Raw genomic sequence first — 18521 nt, forward strand, 5'->3', positions numbered from 1 at the left:
AAGAATGGTAAGAGCCACATCTCATAACATAGAGAAATCTGACGACACTGCTTGTACAACACTCAAACAGAAACAAAATTGAAGAGTGCATTTTTAACAATTTATTCTTGAAATAATATCAGACCTACAGAAAGAGTTTAAGAACAAAAGAGGGAGTTCCCATATGTCCTTCACTCAGATTCACTAAATCTTAACCTTGTGCCACACACACATTATTATTTTTTGAGAGTAGGTTGTGTATGTCATGTTGGTGTTAGTCCATTTGCCTTGCTGTAAAGGAATACCTGAGGCTGGGTAATTTATAAAGAAAAGAGGTTTATTTGGCTCATGGTTCTGCAGGCTGTACAGGAAGCATAGTGCCAGCATGTGCTTCTGGGGAGGGCCTCAGGAAGCTTACAGTCAGGGTGGAAGAAGAAGGGGAGCCAGTGTGTCATATGGTGAGAGAGAGAACAAGGAGAGGAAAGTTACAGGCTCCTTTAAACAACCAGCTCTCCTGTGAATTAGCGAGAACTCATTAATCACCATGGGGTTGTCACTAAGCCATTCATGACAGATCTGCCCATATGATCCAAACACCTCCCACCAGGCCCCACTCCAACACTGGAGATTTGGAAGGGACACACATCCAAACCACATCAATGTCTCTTTACTTAAGCGCAAAATATGCTCTCTTACATCACCGTAGTATAAATTTCACATTTGGGAAATTTAACAGTGGCAAAGTACTTCAGTCTCATCTGCAGGCAATATTCCAAATTTACCAGTTGTCCCAACGATGGTTGAAGCACCTTTCCCCACTTGAATCCAGCATCACATACTGCATTTGGTTGTCACGTCTCTAGTCTTTTAATCTATATCTGTTCTTTGGCTTTCTGTCTTTCAAAACATTGATGTTTTGGAGAATGCAAGTCTTCATTTCCTTTAAATTTTCCTTGTGTTTCATTATGAGCACATTCAGTGTATGGATGCCTGGCCAGAATGCTACCTACATGACGCTGTGTCCTTCGTAGGGTACCAGAGCTGGAGGCGCACGGTGTCCATCTGCCCCTCACTGGTGATGTTGACTTTGGTCACCCAGTCAAGGTGCTACTCAGTTTCTCCACTTACGGTTAATGTTTTCCCTTTCAACTAATCAGCAATCTATGGGAGACACTTTGAGACCATGCTGGTATCCTGCTTCTCATTAAACTTTCCCTTAAGGTTTATCATCAATAGGTAACTTTTGCTGAACAGTTATTTACTATGACAGTTGTAAAATGATGAGTTTTAAAATGATTTCCTCCAAATTTATCACTTCGTATTTTATTGTAGAGCCCTCTCTTCTTCCCCATTCACCCACCTACACACCTACCCACCTGCACATTGATTCACCCATCTGTCACCCGTTCATCCATCCATTTATCCATCTATTCATCCACCCATCCACCCACCCATCTACTCATCCACCCATCCACCCACCCACCCACCCACCTATCCATCCACTTGTCCACAGCCAGTCATCCACCCTCCAGCAATCCAGCCAGCCAGCCATCCACTCACTCACCCACTTACCCATCCATTCATCTTTCTTCTACCCATTCACCCACCCATCCATTCATCCTCACATCCACCCACCTATCCATCTACTGATGCATCCACTCATCCATCCATTCACCCACCCATACATCCACCCAGTATCCATCCATCCACCCACCCATCCATCTATCCCCCATCCATCCATCCACCCAGTATCCATCCATTCAGCCATCCACCCATTCATCTATCCATCCATTCACCCACCCACCTAACCATCCACCCATCTACCCATCCAGTCAGCTATCCATCCATCCATCCATCCAGTCAGCTATTCATTCATCCGTCCACCCATCCATTCATTATTCATCAACCCACCCATTCATCCATCCAGTTATCATTAGTATAGATTCATGGATTTCTATTTTATTCATCAGGTTATAATCCATTACTATCCTCATATAGTTTGATGTTCAGATTATCCCAGATTTGGCCAGTGAAAGCTCTTTTAGGCTAGCTCCAGTGACAATATGTATTTTAAATGTTTTTTTAAGTTACACATTGAATAGTTATATTAATAAATAATAAGGTAAATTTGATAATTAGGATGACTCAGATTTTAGGGGTAAATTGATGTCCCTGAAGGCATAAAGGAGGCTGAGAAGCAGTTTCTGTCTCCCTAGTTGGCTTCATGACCTCTGTGCTGTCAGAGAGCTTAGGCTCTGATATCTACCTCATAATCTTACACTGGAACTGCTGTCTGTAGAAGGACTGCAGCAGACATGGTCATGTTACAGTTAGGACTGAGCAGCAGCAAAGCCAGACTTGAGGCCCCTAGACCTGAGTAGCACTGTTAGCTGAATCCAGAGAGCTCAGCCTTCCTGAGCCCAGAAGGGACTGTGGACGTGGCCTAGTGGCTGCCAAGGAGCAGGAGAATGGGAAAACCACTGCCTCCTCGGTTTGCAGAGCAGAAGAATCACGATCGTTACTTCTCTTTGCTTTAGGTTGGCTCCCATCATCTGAGGCTACACAGAGGCCTGGAAGCCAACGCCCCTGCTTTTGACAGGTAAGGATTGTCTGACACCATCCAAGCCTGTCATTGTCATTCTCAGATGTCTTCCTCCCATCAGACACCAGGGATGGGGTGTGACGGGATGGGGAGGACCCTGAACCCTGAATCTAAATCTGCTTTTACAAAATGAGATTTTTACTTGTTCTCAGGTTTCCTGAAGGTAAGTTAAGGAATGTTCAGGCGGCACTTTCTAATTATTTTGTCTCATCAGCTGCTTGCAATGAGGCTTCATCGCTTTGCCCTGGTTAATAAGGGATAATCTAGATTGTAGGATATTTGAAGCTGTTTGGTTTTCGTTTTAAAATAATATAGAATAAATCAGTATAGAAAAGTATAAAGTGAAAAATAAAAATACCCTAAATCCCAGTTACCACTCTCAGAGATTTTACTATTGGTAGTTTTTTATGTCATTCTAGAAAACAATTTTGGTACAATATATATATACATACAACAATATATACACACACACACACACACACACACCACACACACACACCCCTATATATATAAATACAGAAATTGGATCATAACACATCTCCTATTTTTTAGCTTAAGAAAAGCTGAACTATTTGTAATATGTAATTGAAATAATAGCCTCTTAAAATATTTGCTTATTTACTCTAAATACTCAATATTCAAGAACTGTCTTAGTGAATGTAATTAAAATTCTCAAAAGTGATGTTTTAAGTGTTTGAATCATTCTACCTGAATCTTCATTGAGACTTTACATTTGCTTGCATCCTTTCATCAAACATACCACTAGTCACTTGAGCCCAGATGTGACCCCCTGATTAGCATGTTACATATAAAGGGCTTTTTCTGTAAAGAGATATACAGTCAAGTAGAGACAAGCCCATTACCTTTTCCAGCACATTATCAGTGTGTCCTAAGCATTCTACACATGAGATTCTTTTAGTTGACATTGATCTGTACTAAACGATCTTAGGAAATAGTAAACATGAAACTGGAAATGAAATTCTACCTGGCTGGACTTGGTGGCTCACATCTGTAATCCCAGCACTTTGGGAGGCCAAGGAGGGTGGATTGCTTGAGGTCAGCCCTGCTCTACAGATGAAGGAGCCAGCTCAAAGGGAAGGAATCACTTCATCAGGAGAGTTTGGGGGTGGGGAGAGGATAGAGTAATGATGAGGAATAGTGAGTAATAATAATAGCAGTTTTCTTCTGGCCCTGGGCTTTGGAACCATTTGAGAAACACATGGCGAAACCCCATCTCTACTAAAAATACGAAACTTAGCTGGGCGTGGTGGCGCATGCTTATAATCGCAGCTACTTGGGAGGCTGAGATGGAAGGATTGGTTGAATTCAAGAGGCAGAGGTTGCAGTGAGCCAAGATCATACCACTGCACTCCAGCCTGAGCGGCAGTGAGACTCCATCTCAAAACAAAACAAAATTCTACCAGAAGCTGACCCAAAACAAAAGGAAAGGTCATGCTGGGTTTGCTTCAAAAATCCTCCTATGTTTATGGCTTTCTTAAAAAGTGGATACATCTAGCTGAAGCGTGTTTGCATAAACGGAGGATCTTTCAGCATCCTGGTAATGCAAGGTGTGTGAGATGCGCATACCTGAGAGACTGAGACCTTTCTCTTCTCACAAGCACCCCAGAGGCTGCCTAGCCCCTTGGAAAGCATCCCTAAATCCAGAGGTACACTTAGATCTCTTCTGCAAATCACAGGACAAGCTGCTGAAAGGGTGAGTCTTTCTCCAGGCAGCTACTGTGTCCAAGAAGTCTCTTCTGTAATGCTTCTTCCCACAGCGCTGGCTAGAGGCAGGAGCCCCCGGGTTCCCTGGCAGGAGCTGCTGCTTTCATGTTAATTGCTGACTATGTTCCCCTCATTGGCGACAATGCTTGGAAATAAGGTGACATGTCTGTCTAGTGGCCTCAGTGGGGCACCGTGAGGGTTCCCCCAAGAGCAGGCTGCCAGGTCCCCGATGACGTCCCTGGACTGGCATTTTCGCAGTCCTGGGTGCTTCCCAATTCTCTTCTCTGGGACATCACTGCACTCTCAAGAGTCTTGCGGTTCTTTGATGGACTTGGTCGAGACTAAATCCCTTCTTTCCCCTGTAAAACCTTCGTGCAGATAGTTTTTCTCCCCAGAGGATGCTTGTTTTCCTTGCCCGTGCTACCTGGTGCTGAGAGTAGCCGTGGCTGTCTTTCTTCACTTTGCTCTGTGTGCTCCATATCTGAGGAGGGCTGTTTGGAGCAGGCCTTTGGCTGCAGCTGCCAGAGCAGGGTCCTGTCATCTCTGTGTGGTGATGAGTCTCAATGGAAGGGTTAACTTTTCACGGGATGGTGCCTGAGTCTCTCCACGCAGAACAGAGAAGCTCTTCTCCTTTCCCCGCTCCGCTCTGCGGGCGGCTGCTGTGCACGTCAGCGTATGTCGAACACTAGGTCCCTCCCTGAAGATGAGAAGGATGCTTCCAAATGGAAATCTGATTCCTCAGTGTCCTGAAAAATTCCCGTTTTCCAAGTAGCTTCCCATGACAGTAACCCTTGAGCAAGGGAAGTGAAAAAAAGGCCTCAGTGCTCAGAGTGACCCAGCAAGAAGCCTGCACTCGCCGACCTTGCTGCTGATGCAGGTGCTCCCTTACGCCCTGGGTCAGCAAGGCCTTTCAGCTCACCAATAACGAGCGTGTTTACAATACAGGGAAGGAAAGAAGAACCAGCTCCCACACGCCAAGCACTGTGTTGTCACTTTCACTGTCTTTCTAGTCCTCCTAGCTATTCTCTGCAGGAAGGGGATCAGCCCTGCTCTACAGATGAAGAGGCCAGCTCAAAGGGAAGGAATCACTTCATTAGGAGAGTTTGGGGGTGGGGAGAGGATAGAGTAATGATGAGGAATAGTGAGTAATACTAATAGCGGTTTTCTTCTGGCCCTGGGCTTTGGAACCAGTTGAGAAGCAGGGGCAGGAATGAGATACACAGAGATCAGAAATGGGCCTTTCTGATGGGCCACACTGTGGGATGTGGCTTGGATGTGTGGCCACAGTGGGTTCCCTCACCAGGGGCAGAGCCTGCGTGTGTCAGAGCCAGGCCTGGGATGCACCTTCTCTGGGCAGACAGACCCAAAAGAAAGCCCACAAGGGCTGGGCCACACACAGTCACGCCCCAGGGGGCCCGGACCTCCACAAGGAGATGGGAGCTCAGGCGGGGGTGGGGCAGGGCTCACCCTTAACTTAGGCCAGCGAATCGGCAGGCGAGCCTAGCTTCAAACTACCCGCTTCAAAATCCATATTCTTCCTACTACAGTAGAAAGGGTGAGAGTTAAGGGTGAGAATAAGAGAATGTTTTCCTTTTCTAACTTTAGGGGAGAGTAGTAGAAAGAACACGGATTTTGAAGCGGGTAGTTTGAAGTTAGGCTCGTGTGCTGATTCGCCGGCCTAAGTTAAGGGTGAGAATAAGAGAATGTTTTCTCTTACTGGGTTAAAAAAAAAAAATATATATATATATATATATTTTTTCATCATCATTAGCTCTTTAAAAAATTCCACTCATAAAAGAAACATCGTTATAGAAATTTGGGAAAGAGAAAGATGTGTACAGAAGAAAAGAATGTACTTAAATCATATAAAATTCCACCACCTTTGGCATCACGTGTTTTCTTCATCTTTTTTCTATATTTGGGCATAGAGATTGCACCGTTAAATGATAATCTGACACTGCTTTTTGCATCGTATGCTTCCCTCTGTTTTGTTTAAGGCACTGCATTTCAACACACTTAACGCTGACATTGTAAGGTTACTTTAAAATAGCTGGTGATCAACGGTAAATATTGGAATCGCTCCCTAATATGCCAGCATGCATGTTTAGAAAGTCGCTTCTAATACAAGGACTAGTTCCCCAAAGCCTGCAGGTTTTGTGGCATCTCCTCGTTGTGGTTTAGCATCATGAAATACAGCACTTAGGTGGAGAACGGGATGCTGAGTTGAGAGGTCTCCTGCCAGTTTTTCTGGTTTTGAGAAGGATGGGTACCAAGCAAGAGAAGAGATTCATTTCAGACGCTCACATTGCATGGATAAGACTCTAGGCCAGGCGTGGTGGCTCATGCCTGCAATCCCAACACTTGAGGAGGCTGAGGTGGGAGGATTGCTTGAAGCCAGGAGTTCAAGACCAGCCTGGGCAACATAGCAAGACCCTGTCTCTATGAAAACTAAATAAGCAAAATTAGCCAGATGTGGTGGCATGCACCTGTCGTCCCTACTACTCAAGAGGCCGAGGTGGAAGGATTGCTTGAGCCCAGGAGTTTGAGGCAACAGTGAGCTACGATCGTACCACTGCACTCTAGCCCGGAAAAGAGAGCCTGTCTCAAAAGCAAAACTCTGTTGATGAAAGGTCAGGTTAGGTGTTCTAGATTTAATGGGAGGTGTTTATAGACGGTCCGGGATATTGTTTGATTCCAAACTCATGTAGAAGTCTACACTAGCTGATAGTAATGGCGGCTGGGAGGGATGGGTTCTCTCCACCCTGGCTCACTTTCTACACTGGATCATGGGGGATGGTTGGTGCTGGACTCTAGCACTGAGAAAGCATGACCTCTTCTGCCCCTTCTTCCCTTGAGGGGCAGAACAGGGCAGCGTCTGCACCTGTGCCTGTGCCCAGCCTCACTCCTGCCCGCTGCCTTTGCAGGCACATGGTGCTTCTGAAGGAGCAGTACGGGCAGCAGGTGGTCGTGAACCTTCTGGGAAGCAGAGGCGGAGAGGAGGTGCTCAACAGAGCCTTCAAGGTAAGGCCGGGCTGCCCTCTTCATGGCTAGGCCAGGCTGGACGGGGTGGCGGATGGCTACAGTGAAGCCTTGAGCCTAGAAGCGGCTCCTGCAGGGACTGGAGCTGCCAGCCCGGTCCTCCTTCCTTTCCTGAGGCTTCCGCAGTGTTCTGACCACTGAACAGCCAGTGCTCGGTGATTTGGGCCCCTGATACAGTGAGTGTAATTTCTATGAGCTGACGGTTGGGAGAATTTGCTCAAAGTCAAAACAGAGCATCTCCTGTCCCAGTCATGTGTCCCCTGGCCTCCCCATGGCTTCAAGGGCTCCTGACCTCCCAAGGAGTCCCTCTCAGTCCAGCCTAGGAGCAGGTGGGCCTCCCCTCTGCCCTGGCTGGTCCTGGGTGGGTTCCCCCAGCCCCACAGGGCACCTGGCCTCAGGGCTCAGGCAGAGAAGCAGCTTCCGTGGCTTCCCTCTGCTTGTCGGGCAGCCTTCAAATTTTCCCCTCTTCTTTGGGCTCCCATGGGAGCTGTTGCACTTGCTCCTGCTGGTCTCCGAGGGCTCCCTCAGGCTTCCCTGGGGCTTTTCCTGGCCATCCTGGACAGAGATCCTAGGCAGGGTCACGGAGCTGCGGGAGGTCGGGGGAGCAAGAGACCATCCCCCTGGCCAGGAGCTGTCCCGATGCACGGATCCCAGGCCTCCAGCGCCCGCCCCCTTCTCCCCAGGCGTAAGACCTTTCAGAATGAGCAGTGGGGGTTCCCGGTTCCTTTACCACTCTCCATGTCCCCTGCCTAATGGAAGAAAACTGTCTGGTTGTTTGAAGCTCAAGGATAGCCCTTAGAGAAAGAGCCGAAGTGGTCTCAGTGGGGCTGAGGGCAATCTCTGAGCCTTTCCCTCAGCTTAGAAACGCCGCATGCTCGTGCCTGGAGCAGGCACTTCCTGGTTTGCCAATTTTATTTGACCAGACCCGCTTTTCCTGTTTGATTTGTTGCTATTAGCAACAAGCTCCAGAAGTGTCTCCCTTCCCACCTATCTTGGCAGTGATGCTGGCTGCTAATTTGAAGGAAGAAGGAAAAAGCCAAAAAATAAAAATAAGAATAAGAACCCCAACTCTTTTTTCCCCTAGGCCTTGAGTTGTGGCCCCTCCCATCAGTGGGTGAAGTGAGGGTGGGAGATGGCAGCCGCCTCATGCAGGGAAGGGTGGGCTCCTGGCCAGGCAGGGAGGGGCACTCTAGCTGGAGACCTGGGTCACAGCCCTGTCGGGGGTAGCCCTCAGCCACATCAGCTCCCCCGGGCCTGGCGGCCATCAGTCCTGCTGGACAAGGCACTGGCTCCGGAATGAGTGTTACTGAGCCACCAGGCACTGTCAGCCTCCGCCAGCTTCTGGCTCACAGCAAGACTTGCTTGACGATGGCAGTGTTGCATTGACTGACACTCAGGCCTATCACAGGCGGTCATGTTGAGTCAGACCAGGTGACCCCAAGTCCTTCAAGTCTTAGACGTCACTGGGACCTCTGGCTGGGCGCAGGCTGGACTGGCCTGACCTGAAGCTGTACCTGCGTGGGTGCAAGGTGAGGGAGGCGGAGGGGACAGTTTGTCCTTTATCATGGGGCTCTCTAGGAAGAAATCCAGGGACTGGAGAAGCCTCGCGTGGAAGGGAGGGCTCTTAAGCGTATGGTGGTGCCATCGGCAGCCCCTCGCCCTGCTTCCCATCTGTCCCTACATTCGCCCTGGCTCCCTGACCATCCTGAACTTGCACTGGGATGTGGGTCCCACCTGGCCCACCTCAGCTGGAGCCTTGGTCTCTTCAGGCCATCAGAGGCTGGTGTGCAGCAGGATGGGGCCGGTTACCAGGGTAACAGGGAGATGGATTATGAGCTCTGCAGCCTGCTGCAGCACTGCTGTCCCCAAGGGCCTGGGCCACCTGGACCATCTGAAGAACAGAGCAGTCCTTCCTCATCTGTGCCCTCTGGAGAGCCCTGCAGGAGTGTGGTATCCCCAGGGAGCCACACTGGCTCTGGCTGCTTTTGCCCAAGGGGAACCCTCTGCCCTTTGGCAGGCAAGATGCTCTTTGTGGGGTTTGTCCCCCAGGGCCTTTGTCCTGTGCTTCCCTTTTGGAGTCAACTGCCTGGTCCACTGTGAGCTTCCAGCTAAAGCACGTCCTGTGTGGCGACTCACTGTGGTTAGCCACGGGGGTCGAGCTGTGCAAGGAGCTTGCCCTCCTTGTCCCCCCTTCCCTCTGCTCCTCTCACTGCCTGCACCTCCTCTTTTCAGAAGCTGCTCTGGGCTTCTTGCCATGCAGGCGACACGCCTATGATCAATTTTGACTTCCATCAGTTTGCCAAAGGCAGAAAGCTAGAGAAATTGGAGACCCTCTTGAGGCCACAGTTAAAGCTGCACTGGGAGGACTTCGATGTGTTCACAAAGGGAGAGAACGTCAGTCCACGGTGAGGCTCTCTGTGTGCCGCGCCTTCTGCTGGGTCAGGTGGCAGAGGGGCCGCACCATCCAGGACATGTGCCCTATGAAGGGCAGCTTCCTTCCCTCTGCACTCAGCTACCATTGCAGTTTTCTGGGTCATCAGCTTGGCGATGTTGGGAATCTCAGGTTCCAGCTTCTCCTCTCCCTTCCCACAGTGGGAGACAGGCTTTCACATTCCTTCAGGAGATGGTGAGGCATGATTTTCTGGGAAAAGAAATGAACTAATAAAGGGGGCTGCATTAAAACATGGAGCTCCACACTGCGATGCAGCCTGTGAGAGTGAGGGTCACAGTCACGGTGGGATGGCTGGCATAAACTCAGATTGCGGGAGGAGACCGGGGTGTGGACTGCCCTGCTCAGAGCAGAGCAGAAAAAGGGAGTTCATTTCCCTTGGCTCACATGCAGGGGGTCCTCATTATTTGCAGATTCCATATTGGCTAATTTACCTACTCCCTAAAACTTATAACCCCAGAATCACTACTCAAAGCACTTTTCCTGGACATTCACAGACATGTGCAGAGCAGTGACAATGTGAGTCACATGTTCATGCTCCCAGCTGAGAGCAAACAAGGCAATACTGTCTTCTTGTTTTAGAAGACAACAAGAAGATTGTATGTAAACACCTGTCCTTCACGAGATTGAGTACCATGTTTCTTCACATTCGTGGGGTCTTTGTTGGGGGGTACCCCTTTGTTGGGGCATCTCGTGGTTCAGAATGGCTGTCAAGCATTGTGCTGAAGAGCTGTCTAGTACTTCTGGACAAAAGAAGGTGGTGATGTGCTTTATTTATGGAGAAAATACACATTATGATAAGCTTTGTCCAGATATGAGTTACAGTGCTATTGGCCATGGTTCCGTGTTAAGGAAGTGTTTATATATATAAACATATATATATATTATAAACATATGTTATACATATAATGTGTACATATATATTATATACATAATGTATACATATATTCAATAAGGTTATGTTATAACCTTGTTGAATGTACATTTATGTACATTCCATTATATGGAAATGTACATAAAACAAGGTTGTATATTGATCAGTTGAAGAAAACCTGACCAGAGCTTGCAGGAACCTAACCCTATATTTCTCCTAGGAGCTGTGGTTCTGTGTTCATGTTCAATTCAGTGTTCATACAACTTTATAGAACATAATTGCTATAAATAAAAAAGATAAGCCAAACTTATAATGACCCGGCTGTTCAGGCTGCTACGTGTGTCCTGGGGTCTGCCTGCCTTTTCAGCAGTGCTGGGGATCCACTGGGATAGACACAGGGGTTTCTGGGGGGCCATTTTGGGGAGGAGGTGAGGGGTTCGCTCTTAGAACGTTTCCTTGGGAGTTGACAGTCAGACACGGGCCACTGTGCTATGGCCACTGCTTCTTTGAACACAACTTATCACTGTTTGCATCTCTTCTTGTCCTAAGTTTTCAGAAAGGCACTTTGCGGATGAACTGTCTTGACTGCCTGTACCGAACCAACACTGTGCAGAGCTTCATTGCGCTTGAGGTGCGTCCCTGCTGTGGCCTTTTGGGCCATTTGTACCAGGTCCTCTGCCTTCAGCCAGACAGGCTGGGCTGAGCGCCTTCAGCAGCAAGATGAGGGAGGCATCACTGAGACAACTTCCTAACAATGGGGAAGGTGGACATCCAGAGAGGGGTTCCCCAGGCGGCCGCTTCCTCTGTCATAGGCACACTTTCACACGCCCTCTTGTGAAATGCATCCCAGACATGGTGGCCCAAAGGCTTCTAGACAACACCTGTGTGTAATGATTATCATGGATGTACCATTGGCCAAAGGCAGTGTGAGGCTGGCCAGATGAGGCTGGGATTGAAGCTGGAAAGAGACCTAGTGTGCGTGGCCCCACCTTTCTGGTTGACCTCCCCTGGCTGGGGGTTCGGCGGGGGCAGGGTCAGAACCCCCTGCTGTCCACCACTGTTTGCTGTTCAGCCTCTGGCTGGTGAGGGCAGGGGTGGTCAGGTGTCGGGGTGAGAGGAGGGCTTGGGTAGACCATATAGATAAAGTTGGGGTGAGTTGTGGGAAGTCACTCTGCTATAAGAACTCCTCCTCCTCTGGAGGGACACAGGGTCTTCCAGGGCACAGTGGAATCCACAGGCTGCTGAATACGGAACCTCCTGGGGTGGCAGCTGTGGAGCCTCCATAGGAGAAGCCAGTGCCAGCCATCCCTGTTCCTCCCCAGGTCCTGCATCTGCAGCTCAAGACCCTGGGGCTGAGTTCAAAACCCATCGTTGACCGCTTTGTGGAGTCCTTCAAAGCCATGTGGTCTCTGAATGGCCATAGCCTGAGCAAGGTGTTCACGGGCAGCAGGGCCCTGGAAGGGAAGGCCAAGGTAGGACCCAGCCAAGGGGGCAGGGTGAGGGCCCCGTGGACCCCCCTCACGGCCTGTGATCTGGGCTCTCGGCAGGTGGGGAAGCTGAAGGATGGAGCCCGGTCCATGTCTCGAACCATCCAATCCAACTTTTTCGACGGGGTGAAGCAGGAGGCCATCAAGCTGCTGTTGGTCGGGGATGTCTACAGCGAGGAGGCAGCAGACAAAGCGGGGATGCTGCTGGACAGCACGGCGCTCCTGGGTAGGGTCTGCTCTGGGTAGGGCCTGCTGCAAGCCAGGGGGAGATGAAGAGGTGGGGTTCTCTCCAGCCCCACGTTCCCGCTGCCTCCGTGCCATCCAGAGCATGAGTGGCAGATGTGCCCAGGGTCTGAGCAGTGGACCTATGCACCTTGAAGCGGTCACTGCCTCTAACGGGAGGGAACCTGTGCTTTCCAGCGGGGCCTGGGAGCTCACCCTTGGTTTCAGCTTGAACTGTGTGTGTTTCCATCCCGAGGAGGCCGGAGACAACAGGCGGGCTCTGTGAGGCAGTGTGCTCTCCTGAACACGTCGGTGCCTTTGAATGCTAACCCACTGCAGAAAACCGTCTCAGCTCCGTGGGCTCTTGGGCCCTTAGCAGGTGCCATTGGCCTGGGGAGCCTTCCATGAAGTTGGCTTCCAGTTTCTGTTTTGGCCCCTGAGGACCCTGTAGAAACAGGATGATGCTGTCATCTCCCGGGGATGAGGGCACCTCTGGTCTCAGTGGCGAGACATCGGGATTCCAGCAATAGCTAGAGGTTTCTTCGGGAGCATCTGAATGGCATCTTCTTACCTGAGCCTGTAAACATATTAGGATCCGTAGAAAAGGAGGAGAGACCCAGCATTTTTCCTTACAAGACCGTGTAAATGGGCCAGGCTTGGTGGCTCATGCCTGTAATCCCAGCACTTTCAGCAGCACAGGTGGGTGGATCACCTGAGGTCAGGACTTCGAGACCAGCCTGGCCAACATAGTGAAACCCCGTCTCTACTAAAAATACAAAAATTAGCTGGGAATGGTGGCAGGTGCCTGTAATCCCAGCTACTCGGGAGGCTGAGGCAGGAGAATAGCTTGAACCTGGGAGGCAGAGGTTGCAGTGAGCCGAGATTGCGCCATTGCACTCCAGCCTGGGCAACAAGAGCAAAACTCCATCTCAAAAAAAAAAAAAAAAAAAGAATGTGTAAGTCACTTTAGAAATGTTAGGTGTTTTTGAAAACTGAATTAGCCCAGATTTAAAATGGGTTCACAGTCCTTTTCCACCCTCACCCTTTCGTCACTGGGCGCTCTTATTTGGCTTCTGGTAGGCAAGGTGATATTTACTTTCTACTCTGGAAATAATGCCAGCTCTCTGTGAAAGGTTAACGAAGCTCCACATTGGACAGTGAGTCTATTTAATAGCAAGGCAGATATGAGTTCAATTTGGGTTACATCACAAGTTTAAAAAGATGGAATATATTTTGGCTATCCAGAGGATAGAGATGGTTCTGTGTGATGACTTTTTAAAGACTTAAGTTTGAGGCCAAACAAAACATTTCAGATATGCAGGATGGAAGGCGGAGGATGCAAAGGTGGCTGCCGGGTTGGTAAGACATTTAAAGTGATAGTGTATATGGGTGCTGGCTGCCGGGTTGGTAAGACGTTTAAAGTGGTAGTGTATATGGGTGCTGGCTGCCGGGTTGGTAAGACGTTTAAAGTGGTAGTGTATATGGGTGCTGGCTGCCGGGTTGGTAAGACGTTTAAAGTGGTAGTGTATATGGGTGCTGGCTGCCGGGTTGGTAAGACGTTTAAAGTGGTAGTGTATATGGGTGCTGGCTGCCGGGTTGGTAAGACGTTTAAAGTGGTAGTGTATATGGGTGCTGGCTGCCGGGTTGGTAAGACGTTTAAAGTGGTAGTGTATATGGGTGCATACACATTGAAATATGCTCAGTCACTGCATCCCCTTGCTTAAATTCCTGTGCCTTGTTCTTCTACGAAGTGGACAGTGAGGACACGGCTCTTCCTCATTGTGTCTGAGATCCCTGTGATCTGGTGTCCCGGGCCTTCTGGCTCCAGCTGGGGGTGGGGGTACAGAGGGTGAATTTTCGTCTTGTGTTTTCACACCTTTATTGCAGAAATCCATAAAGAAGCACTGTGGTTTCCAAGATTTTAAGCGTTTGCCATCTTCCTAAGGAGCATACCCTGGTTTATCTCTAGAGGCTCATGAACCATCTATGTGTCTGCCAGGCAGCCTCTTCTGTATCTTTGGAGGATGCCCGAGCTTTGGAACTACAAACAAATGTGCCTTTTTATGCCCCCAGCAGTGACTCCCAGGATCCTGAAAGCTATGACTGAGCGCCAGTCGGAATTCACAAATTTCAAGCGGATCCGGATTGCCATGGGGACCTGGAATGTGAACGGAGGCAAGCAGTTTCGGAGCAACCTGCTCGGGACGGCGGAACTGACGGACTGGTTGCTCGACGCGCCCCGGCTCTCTGGAGCTGCCGAGTCCCAGGGTGAGGGCAGTGACGGTGGGGACGGAATCCCGTTGTGCCTAACCTGACATACCAGGCTTGACCCTTCAGTGACCATAGTCTTGTGGAGTTGCATCTTTGGTGTTTTTTCTCCTCACAGTGTTTAAATAGTACCGTGGTCTGACTCTCAAGAATGCTGCCTTGAAAATAACTGACTTTTTTCTTTTCCCCAATGTTGAGAAGAGTTAGCAGCGAGTGAATCTCTCTTTTCTGTTTGCATACGGCAATGGTGAAGTCCTGGGCTTTGATCAGTAGCATCTTTCTGTCACCAGGCGGAGGGTGTGGCTTCTCGAGCCATGTGACTGTAAGGATGGGAGCCAGGCCTGCCTTCAGTGTTTTTTGTTTTGTTTTGTTTTGAGATGAGTGTCACTGTTGTCACCCAGGCTGGAGTGCAGTGGCGCAATCTCAGCTCACTGCAACCTCCTCCTCCCAGGTTCAAGCGATTCTCCTGCCTCAGCCTCCTTAGTAGCTGGGATTACAGGCACACACCACCAGGCCCAACTAGTTTTGGTATTTTCAGTAGAGACGGGGTTTCGCCATGTTGGCCAGGCTGGTCTCAAACTCCTGACCTCAGGCAATCCACCTGCCTCGACCTCCCAAAGTTGGGAGTGTGAGCAACTACACCCAGCCCTGCCTGCAGTGTTGATATTGACCAAGAATGGCTCATCCCTGCCTCTCATTAAACCAGTTCTATTCATCTGCTTTAAGTAGTCACAAAACAATTCATGTGCTTTTTAAGAATAAAATAATTCCGAGTGTCAACACCTCACCTTTTATATAATGAGATACACTGTTGAATGGCCCCAGAACTTAAGACCCAAATAAGTGATTCTTGTTCCATCAGCGTTGACTCGGGCTTTTTTTTTTTTTTGCTTCCTTGGACTTAGGAAGAGACTTGTGGTTCAGTTTTTAGCCTGCTGGTGAGTGACCTGTGGTCTAGCTGACATGTGGTGGGCCATGTGTACATTTGTGCCCCACAGCTGCCTGGGTGGTACCCAGAGTCCCATCCCATCCCTTCCTCTGCACGTGCCATCCGTGCCTTACTTTCTGCCTCCAAGGGCAGGTAGCAGAGTCCACCCTGCAGAGCCACTGGGGCTCTCCATGTCAGGGGTAGCCTGGGTTGGTGCTTGCAGTGCCTCCAGAAGCCATTCAGGATGCCCTCCGGCAGAGTCCCATCGACACGGAGAGTGCTTGGCACAGCCATAGCTCAGCAGCCATTCCTCCCGATGCTAACGTGACTCCTTTTCCCTGCAGGAAGGCGTGCGTGTTTGTAGCAAGCTGGCTGGTATTTTGCAGGGGATCTTTTTGGGGTAGACACTAGCGCACTCCCCCGCAGTCCCACTAGAGATGCACCAGGTTCCAGACAAGGAAGGTGCTATGGTGACTGTTGCCGAGCAGATCCACAGGGGGACGGGGATTGTTTTCTTTAAAAAATAATAATAATAAAGCTTTAAGTCAGGGACACTAGAGGTTCCAGGTTGCCCATTGTGGCCAACAGAGAAGGAAGTGGATGGCCTGCCTGACCTCTTGCTGGCCTCTCGCTGACAGAGGCCACGTCCTCCTGGCAGGAGCCGGGGGAGGCGGGCATTTCACTTTCTGCAGCAGCTGGAGCCGTGGCTGGGCTTGGTGGCTCAGAGCCTGGATGTCAGAGGTCGTGACTGGAGAGATTCAGTCGACAGCTACAGGGTTATATGAAACTCTGACCTCCTTTGTTCAAAGGGAACAGACAGAATGGATGGAGCCCTCGGGCTCACTGCTGCGTTGAAGCCAAGCATTACTGAAGTAGGTTCCGCCGGCAGTTCCCAGCAGCAGTAGCAGCCCCCTGGAGCTGGACTCAGGCAGTGGACAGCGTGGCTCTGAAGAGGGGACCCGGGAACCCCATGAATTCGTAACACAGGACATGGCAGTTCTGACCTCTGTCATCTCTTGCCTTGCTCCCCAGATGACAGCAGCCCAGCTGACATATTTGCTGTGGGGTTTGAAGAGATGGTGGAGCTGAGTGCAGGGAATATTGTCAATGCCAGGTAAGGGGCAGGGGTGCGGGCTGGGCAGGACCTGACTCAGATGCCTGGCTGGGAACAGAGCCTCTGAGACTCTTCCTGGAGCCAGCCTGCTTCTGAGCTGGCTAAGCTGTAGTCCAGTCCTGGCTGTGTGAGGATCTCTCACCTGGCTCTGTCTGTAACCACGTGTGCACCGCCCTGTTCTTTCCCTGCTGTTTAAGGAAGTAGAAGGAAGGGCTGATGGTTGCTGTGTTTTCTCTGTGGTGCTCTGGCCTCGGCCACTTGAGGCTGATTTATGCTGCCAGAGGGAGCTGGCATGTGTGGACCTGGGGTACAGGGGCGGGGCACAGGACCTGGGGCACAGAGACTGGGAGAGTGGCTGACTCATGTTTCCTGGGGAGAGGTGAGAAAGCAGAGTGCCGGGACGCGGTACTTCCCTCCTTCACACCAGGGCGAAGGGAAGAATCAAATCCACTGGATTTGTATTTGATATGAAGTCAACTGGACATTCCACCACCCCCTCAACCCTGCCAAACTGGCCTGGCTGTTATTTCAAGGAACTTTCTGAACAAATAAATAAGATGGACTCTGTGGGGCTGCTGTGATGTATGAGACGCAACCAGAAATACCCAGATCCTCTGGTAGAACAGGGAAAGCATGACACTGATATTGGGGTGCTGGCAGTGTGACGTCGGTTCTGCACATGGAACGGGCCTGGGCTGGAGCATTTGGCAGGTGGGAGATGGCACTTCAGACACCTGGAAACAGCATTCTCCTTTCCTTTTCTCTTCCAGTACCACCAACAGGAAGATGTGGGGGGAGCAGCTTCAGAAAGCCATATCACGCTCGCACAGGTACATTCTGCTGACTTCGGCGCAGCTGGTGGGCGTCTGTCTTTACATCTTTGTGCGTCCCTACCATGTCCCGTTCATCAGGTAAGAACATCTGGTGTATACACATCTGGGCAACAAAGGCTTGTCAGCCTCTGGGTTTAATTATTTGACTTCCTCCTCCTCCCCTGTCCCCTCTGTAGCAGGAATTGGGACTTGCCATTATTTTAGATAAATGTAGCAAAACCCCCTAGGAAAAACTGAGCTGAATAGAATATTGTCTAACAATTAAAAAGCCATCATGGGAAACGTCTACCTTGGGAAGCTGAAGTCTTAGAGTGTTACATGATTGTCATCGTCCGGGCTCAGTTCTGTGCGAGGAAAGGCGTTCCTGGTTGGAATCTTACAGACAGGAAACCTTTGACAGGTAACCTCCGAGTTACCTCTGAGTAACTCACTGGGAATTGCCAATTATTTTGTCTCTTTTTAAAAGAAGTCTGAGTCGAATGTGTGGGCCTCTACAACTATGACCTCAGTGTCATTTCTCCAAGGTGCATGCTTTGTGGGTGCTGGAAAGGGGTCAGCTTAGGGGCTGCATTCCTCTTGGGGTGTGGGTGTGGGTGCTGAGATGCTGGAGGAACTCACCTTTCCCCTCAGCCTGCTGATGCCCTTGTCTTTCCCCCTGGGCCTGCTCATGGCATTCGAATTTCCTCCAGCCTTTCTCCAGACTGGCAGCAGGCGTCGGGCTGGCGGCAGGCATCGAGCTGACCTCCCCACTGAGCCCCTGGGTTCCAGGAAGGGTCTGTGCCTGTCTAGAGTGCCACGGGTGCACCTCTGCAGCACCTGGAGGCTACGCCTGTGCTGTCTGTCATCCTCTCCTCTGACTTTGGGAAGATGTTTAGGTCCCTGTCCCTCTCCTTGTGATATTTTGGCAGCTTGGCCGTGTCCCAGGTTAGCAGGTCAAGGCTAGTTAAGTGTGAAAGGCAAGGGTAGGTGAGGGTGAGAGGTAAAGCATTTGAGAAAGGGCT

At 50.0% G+C, this 18521-nt stretch overlaps 1 protein-coding gene across 28 annotated transcripts in view; it reads left to right on the forward strand.

Annotated features, from left to right (window-relative positions):
- Positions 1-18521, forward strand: part of SYNJ2 (synaptojanin 2) — a 116282-nt gene that overhangs the window by 70229 nt on the left and 27532 nt on the right. For 16 of the 28 annotated variants that reach the window (XR_013534648.1, XR_013534651.1, XM_078370366.1 and 13 more), the window contains 9 exons: positions 2517-2578; positions 7231-7327; positions 9578-9750; positions 11218-11299; positions 11991-12140; positions 12216-12381; positions 14451-14645; positions 16606-16687; positions 17458-17598. Coding sequence is in view for 24 of the 28 variants with exons in the window: in XM_078370366.1 (XP_078226492.1) it covers positions 2517-2578; positions 7231-7327; positions 9578-9750; positions 11218-11299; positions 11991-12140; positions 12216-12381; positions 14451-14645; positions 16606-16687; positions 17458-17598 (1148 nt within the window). In the remaining 4 variants the exon portion in view is untranslated. The remainder of the gene's footprint in view (positions 1-2516; positions 2579-7230; positions 7328-9577; positions 9751-11217; positions 11300-11990; positions 12141-12215; positions 12382-14450; positions 14646-16605; positions 16688-17457; positions 17599-18521) is intronic. The other 12 variants (XR_013534650.1, XR_013534652.1, XM_078370367.1 and 9 more) reach the window with 1 other exon arrangement.

This window comes from Callithrix jacchus, chromosome 4 (genome assembly GCF_049354715.1).
Source record: "Callithrix jacchus isolate 240 chromosome 4, calJac240_pri, whole genome shotgun sequence".
NCBI classification, from domain to species: Eukaryota; Metazoa; Chordata; class Mammalia; order Primates; family Cebidae; genus Callithrix; species Callithrix jacchus.